At 35.4% G+C, this 7,678-nt stretch overlaps 1 protein-coding gene across 3 annotated transcripts; it reads left to right on the plus strand.

Annotated features, from left to right (window-relative positions):
* The first annotated feature begins 1,415 nt into the window (after positions 1 to 1,415).
* On the plus strand, positions 1,416 to 6,431 carry LOC100800542 (homeobox protein BEL1 homolog). Of its 3 annotated transcripts, none has more exons than XM_041017276.1 (6): positions 1,416 to 1,979; positions 2,349 to 2,557; positions 2,697 to 3,774; positions 4,251 to 4,633; positions 5,210 to 5,270; positions 5,493 to 6,431. In XM_041017276.1, exons 3-6 carry the CDS (start codon positions 2,872 to 2,874, stop codon positions 6,084 to 6,086), a joined length of 1,941 nt encoding a protein of 646 aa, XP_040873210.1. In that variant the 5' UTR covers positions 1,416 to 1,979; positions 2,349 to 2,557; positions 2,697 to 2,871; the 3' UTR covers positions 6,087 to 6,431. The 3 variants fall into 3 exon arrangements, with proteins under 3 accessions (XP_040873210.1, XP_014632543.1, XP_003517476.1); XM_014777057.2 differs by having other exon boundaries at positions 1,442 to 1,979; positions 2,113 to 2,557; positions 2,694 to 3,774; XM_003517428.4 differs by having other exon boundaries at positions 1,442 to 1,979; positions 2,113 to 2,557.
* The last annotated feature ends 1,247 nt before the right edge of the window (positions 6,432 to 7,678 follow it).

Consider the following 7,678-nt stretch of genomic DNA (forward strand, 5'->3'; position numbering starts at 1 on the left):
TGCTTTTCAATAGACAAACATTTAAAGCTGTCTTGTGTTCGCCTTCTTCACTCCTCCACTCTCACCCTCGCGCGTTCCTCTCTTCTCTCGCTTTCCATTCACTAACTTCAGTATGAGAGTTTGACTCATTAGAACCTGTGCAACTTTTGTTCAATATTTCACTTCCAAAGACATACAGTGCTCAACATATACAACTCTAAAATTTGTTAGTAAAGATACGAACCATTAATTTACCAAGTTTGGTACTTAACAAATAAATAAATATAACCATTATTATAAAATAACAATTTGATTGGGTTAACTATTAGTGTTTAACTCATTTTAACGGTTTTAAGGATACTTAATGGCTGGGTTAGGTAGATTTAGAGAAAAAAAAAATTGTGAATCAATTAAATGGGATAAGGTTGATTCTTTTTTATTTTATTTTTTGTATTTTTTCTATGTTATTTAAATATTTTGCTTATCCTTTCACCACTTCTCAAACTTTGACCATTTTTATTCTTAAGTTAAACAATGTCCGTTTAAGTTATTTTATTTTAAGAATGTGAAATGACTTATGGTTTGGCTGAATCATCCTAACCGAATTTTGTTTTTAATTAGATAATAGTCTTAGTTGAACCGGGTTACAATCAATAGTTTCGATTGGAAATTTTCATGCGGACGGGGTGATCTGATTAGATCAAATCAATCAATCTAACACGAGATTAACAATCACGTAGCTTCAAATATTTTATCTCTATTACTTTCCCTAAATTAAGATAGATTACGCACTAATAATGATGTATGAATTATTTGTCTTGTTCGTGAAATAGAAATGAAAAGGAAAAACGCAGTAGTCTTCTAAAATATATATGAGATGATGCAAAACATGTTTGAAGCTGGTTTCGATTGAAAATTACCTACGATCAACATTATCATTTTCAATCACAATATAGCAAATCGCCAAAAATCATTGGCAAATAAAACCAGCATCAAAATATTAAATGTACGTACGTAGCTAGCATGCAGTTCCTTCACCATACATTCGGATAATGTAGGTTTTCCTTAAACTTTTTAGTTTATATATAGTTCATTAAATGGCCCGCAGCTTAATTTGGTGCTCGAAGTATTATTAAGTAAAACACCTAATAAGAGTGTTTTAATAAATAAATAGATAGATTGAATTAATGTCCTAGTTAAGTTTTTGAGTTGTATGATGAAATGCAAATGCGCGTGGAAGAGGCATATTTTGGATGATGAATAAATATAAAGAAAAGATGCGGTCCCATGCAAAATGGAGAGATGAGGATGGGTGGAGTACTTTAATACACCAATTAATAAGAATTAGATGGGCAAAGATTGGACCACCTCATCTCAATATCTCATCTCCCGCACAGTCCCTTATTATAGGAACATTATTTACACAAACCCAGGCGCATCTTTTCTTTCTCATTTCACTACTTCTCTCACCTTTTGTCTGCGCTGTGTAAGAACACAATAGTTTACAGATTAAACAACACAACAGAAAACTCTGCTAGCCTTTATTATTATTATATTATTATTTTTTGGAAGAGAACAGAGGCTGGCCCACAAAACTCAGCCCAAACAGAGTTCTCTTTCTGAAACCGTTCTGAAAAAGCCAGTAAAGGACTCCTACTTAGGATGACTTCGATCTTGGGATTCGTTTCCCTACAAAGATCCTCTTAATCCCATCACCATATTTTTTCTCCCTTAAAAAATTCACAAGGCCAGGGTTGTGTGATTGTGAAACAATAAACAAATTCATGGGCGAAGAGAGACCCTACAAATCTACTATTTTTCTATCATGGCAACATTATGGTGGGTTTGGGTTGGTTTTGGATGCGGGTGGTAAAAGCAGAATTTGTTAAAATATCAACATTTTCGTAAACTCATGTGGCGGCTTGTAGTATATGTACCAGGCAAAGGACGATCATTACTTTCTGTTGCTCCTGGTCCTTCATAAGTACTTCGTAGAGAAGGTCTGTTTTTTATTTTTTATTTTTTTTTATAATTAATACTCATATCTGACAACGCCTATTTATTTATATATTCAATTATTTGTATTCAATTTAAAACATTTTCTAATAACATTATTTATTTTACTGGTGGTAGGTCCTTAGGGATAAGAAAAAATTGAGGAAATTTCCTTGATATTTTTCTTACTGTACCAGAAGTCTGTTTTGGTTGTATTTATATCTTGCATTGACCCACTTCTAAGAGAGAGAAAGAGAGAAAGAGAGAGAGAGAGGTAGACATATATCAAATATGATGATCATGGCATGAGGGTCATCATCACCCCTATCTGATCTTCTATTTCTGAGGAAGTATTTCTCATCCTTTGTTCCTAGGTTGGTTTCATGGTAGCTTTATGTTGGCTTATTGAGAGAACAAGTCTGAGATAAAAAGGAGCTTCAACTTACTCTCCAAATCACCACCGTCGCCGTCCAGAAGTAGCTTCCACCGGCCACCGACCACCGCAGGCGCCACAACCACCACCAACCCTACTTTGATGCGTTTCCCACATACCTAACACAAATTATTCCACTCTTCCATTACGGTAAGATCTTATGAGTTATTTAATTACTTTTCACAGAAACAAGCAAAGTAACTGTATATTCAACTTCCTTTCGGCTTTTGGGCTTATAAATAATTCGGTATGGACCTCCCTTAATGATTTTTCAACTCTGTTTCAGTAGCCTTTGGATTCTGTTGCGTGATGAAACAACTCAACAAGCCAACCATATCCCTTGCAGCAAATATTCCAGCAACATAAGAAACCTGAAGCAGTATAAGTAACCGGTGAGAAAGCAATTTGATCAATTGAGAAGAACTTTAGCAATTGTTGAAGAGCTTTATTATATAATTAATTTGATGGCTCGACAACCTTGTGATGACAAATCATCATCTGGATTCTGCTACTCTGATGTGTCATCGGGAAATCCAACGATGTTGGTGAATCAGATCCAAGGCTTTGTGTCAGACCCGGAGATGTACAACCTAACCACAGGCATGGAAATGATAGGGTTTCCAAAGAGTGACACCAACGCTGTCATGTGGAGAAGTTTCATCCCCAAACCGGGTCCTTCCTCTTCCAAAACCATCAACGATAATTCCACAACTTTCTACCACCACGACTACAACAACAAGCATGCAGATTTCACACCAGCTGGGAATATTTCTCAAACAAGTGCCGATAATCTAATCGTGGGAAGTCATGATTCAGCCTCGTGGCAAGACAACATCAACAACAACAATAACAGCAGCAGGTTTGATGATTCTTCTCTAAGGTGTGTGTTTCCTTGTGAAACCAACGAAAGGCCTAGCCAAGGTCTTTCACTCTCTCTTAGTTCAACCAACCCTTCCTCTATCGGGTTGCAATCTTTTGAGCTAAGACAAACAGGCCAACATCTTGATTTTGTTTCGTCGAGTTCCAGAGATGGGTTCTTTGGAAAACCAGTTTCTCTTCAACAGCAACAGATGGTATCACAAGATGGGTATGTGAGTTCTAATTCTAAAGTTGCAAGCGTTTATCAACAAGGACATTTCCTGGTGAAGAACTCCAAGTTCTTGGTGCCTGCACAAGACCTTCTCAACGAGTTTTGTAGCCTTGACGCAAAGCAAAGCGACTTGGGAAAGCCAACAAAATCGTTGAATAAGAAGCAGTGGGAAGAGGAAAATAACGGTATCGGTTCCTCGAAGAAGCATTCTCTGACCTCTCTAGAGTTCGTGGAGTTGCAGAAGAGAAAGACAAAGCTGCTTTCGATGCTGGAAGAGGTATATTTGTTTCCAAAATCTTGTTTGGCTTCATTTATTAAGAGTGTTGTGTAATAATTCTACTTTTTGCAAGGAAATACACCTTTTTATCCATCGTTCCCCAAAATAAGGAAAAAGGTGTGTAAGTAAGTTAAATCCGCGCCTTTACTCCAAGTGAATTTGCTATCCATCTATCTATTCATCCAGGTCCTTTAACTTTTGGGTGTTGAGTGTGGGTTATTTGATGGATGGGATTGGGGGGTCTTTGGATTTTGATTCCTGAACTAACTGAGCAGCCACTACGGGCCCTATCATAAATGCTCTCACCTCATGACAATTGAACCCTTTTCATTTACCTTCACAAACACAAAACCCCTTCCCCTTTTCCTTTTCTTGCCAACATACATGCATGGTCAAATCATTTTCTCATTCCATGGGGGGCCTAGTTATAACTTTCAAATTACAGTGTTAGTTATTGACTTTGGTTTGGCTTCAAGGTTGACAGAAGGTACAAGCACTACCGCAATCAGATGAAGAGCGTGGTGTCGTCGTTCGAAGCGGTGGCGGGGAATGGTGCTGCCACGGTGTACTCAGCTTTGGCGTTGAAAGCCATGTCGAGACATTTCAGGTGTTTGAAGGATGGGATTATGGCGCAGATTCAAGCAACAAGAAAAGCCATGGGAGAGAAAGACCCAGTTGCACCAGGCACAACAAGGGGCGAAACGCCAAGGCTCAAAGTTATTGACCAAACACTGAGGCAACAAAGGGCGTTTCAGCAAATGAGCATGATGGAAACCCATCCTTGGAGACCCCAACGTGGCCTTCCTGAGCGAGCTGTTTCAGTTCTTCGGGCTTGGCTCTTTGAGCATTTTCTCCATCCGTAACAAACTCTGTCCCTTACTAATATATCCTCTTCTTAATTTTGTAATTTTTAGTTTAGCTACTTACATATATTATTCATGTCCCAATATAAGTAACCTACAAAATACATTTTGCTGAAGAATCAATGTTTCTCCCTAAAATAAAATAAGAAAACAAACTGCAAGTTGATGGTGCCGTGAGTTTCTCATGCGTAGCGTATAGAATCTCAATCATTTCTGCTTGCAAAAACTATGGTACATTTTGGTAGTTTCTGCGCATCACTATTCAGATTCCTTCTGCTGGTATTTCGTCATATTATTTTCAATCTTACGTTTCTAACGTGGCCATGTAAATAATTCTTTTATTTGGTCCTCTCTTTATTTTACAAATACTTTTTTATTTAATTTCCGTGTGTAATATATATATATATATATATATATATATATATATATATATATATATATATATATATATATCTCCCTCGTTTGACACCCTACCCTCAAAATTTTGCTTGATATCTAATTACTAGCTTAATTAATTACAGTGATGGTCAGACTATTATAACTAACTTTTGAGTCTATACCATAATTTGCAGGTACCCAAGCGATGTTGATAAACATATTTTAGCACGCCAAACCGGTCTCTCGAGAGGACAGGCACGTTCATATCTTTCTCTAACATATATATATATATATATATATATATATATGCACACACACACATACATACCTCATTTCCCATATTGGTTATATTTTAATTTGCATATAATAAAATAGGCATTAGGTATGAAGTCGTTATAATTATATTATACGATATATGATATGATATTCTTGTGAAAATTGAAAACTCCGTTGGCTGACCCTTATGTTTTAAAGCAGGTTTCGAATTGGTTTATTAATGCAAGGGTGAGACTATGGAAGCCAATGGTGGAGGAAATGTACTTGGAGGAAGTGAAGGACCCTGAAAACAACATAGCTTCCTCAGAAGGGGCTACTGATCAAGACAATGATATAAACCCAAATAATGTTGAATACCCTCCACCTCCTTCTTCATCACGATCAGAGGATCAGAAGCCATCTCTGGTTCGAATTGACTCCGAGTGTGCATCCTCCATCATCAACAACCACAGTACCCCAGATAACAAAAACGACCCAAAGGGCCACGAACAGTGCTTTGGGTCAGTGGAGCTTGATTTTTCATCATACACACACCACTCCTCGGGTATAGTTTCTTACGGAAGTAATGATCAGAATGGGAACAACAACCAGAGTGGGGTGTCTTTGACGCTAGGGTTACAGCAACATGGGGTGAGCCTAGCGTTCCCGCCAGCAACACAGAGTTCACTGTACTATCCAAGGGACCAAATTGAAGATTGTCAACCAGTTCAGTACTCTCTTTTCGATGGTGAAGGACAAAACCTGCCTTACAGGAATTTGATGGGAGCACAGCTTCTACATGACTTGGCAGGGTAGGATATATATATATTCTTCATTTGAGGAATTGAGGATTAAAATGGTGAGTATAATCAAGAAGAAATTAAGATTAGTCTTTTTTTTTTCTTTTAGCTAGCTACGTACAAAACTATTATATAGTACACAATTAATGCTTAATTCCATACATAAAGCTATATATACTCGGTTAATTTGATAAACGTACAGTTTAATTTCATCATGTGCATTCATGCTTATAATTTGGAATTGGGATTCGTAAGTCAAGATTTACACGTACAGAATTTATTTACTTAATTTAATCCTTTGTTTTTGTAGCTAAAAGCTAATTAATATAGTTTCCCTACATTTGAGTTGGAATGCTCCTAATTGGTTCGATCCTCTTTGAGGGACTATTTTGATAGGGGCTTCCGTTTGCCACTGAGCTAGTGGCAAATAAAATTCGTTTTGTGATGGTTGGAGATATTTGTAGTTTGTTATTATGAAAAGCAAAGACTATATGTATATTGAAAAACGACAATAACGTTTGGCTGTACAGTTTTGGTTGGATGCTAAGAAGAACAAGAATTACAAAAAATCAAAATAAAAATATCAAAGATAATTTGGTGGTTGTGGTCCCTAATTCACCGTTCTCATGAAGACAACATCTCGTGCCGATAAGAATTGGTTGCTTTATGATATGTCAACTTATGTTATTGGTTTGTCTGTGCCCCTTTCTTTTTGGCCAATATAAGAGATACCGCTCAATTAATGAATTTAGTATTAGAGGTGCTAAGTTATTCAGTCGATCCTATCACCTCCTATATGTTCTCTAAGGAATTGAACTAGTGTGTTAAAGGATTAAGAACAGAATCGAACTCACCAGAGACAGATACGCATGTACAACCGTACATTTTTTTTATTGCTATGGCAATAATGCAAGGGGGATTTCGGCAACAAGATCTCCTAAGTTATAAATTTGTTGTTGTCATTGTAAAAAAAAATTGTAGCGAAAATGATAATGGTATTCGTTTAAACCCTTATTACTATTTACTATGCATAATAATTATTTAGTTAATTTTTAATTTAATTTGATTGTATTAAGAATATAAATATTTTTTTAATGTATCATTTATATATATCACGTATGTTAACTATTATAATAATTATCTTAAAGTATATACAAATTAAGGATATTTTTAAATAGTTGAAATCTATAAAAAAAATTATAATTAAATGTATATGAAAATTAAACTTAGTTTTTGTTCTTTTAATTTCTTTTTGATGAAGGAATTTGTGTTTGCGGTTATGCGTTTTGTATTGTTATTTTATTATATCATCCCAAGAACGATAATGTTTAACTTAGGGTAATGTCATATATATGAGGATTTAGCCAAAATAATTGAGGAGAAGAAACAAAAGAATAAAAATATTTAATATTTGAAGAAGTAAAACTATATATTTTACACTCTTATATATCCCTTAGTTTAAATGACGTATCATATTATTTATATATTTTTTTGCAAACTACATGTAGCATATTATTTAATCTACATGCTAGCTGATCAATATATGAAACATATCATTATTAATACAAGATATCAAACTTTTTAAATAACAAATTATAATATATAAAA

The sequence above is a fragment of the Glycine max genome, chromosome 1 (genome assembly GCF_000004515.6).
Source record: "Glycine max cultivar Williams 82 chromosome 1, Glycine_max_v4.0, whole genome shotgun sequence".
Lineage (NCBI taxonomy): Eukaryota > Viridiplantae > Streptophyta > Magnoliopsida > Fabales > Fabaceae > Glycine > Glycine max.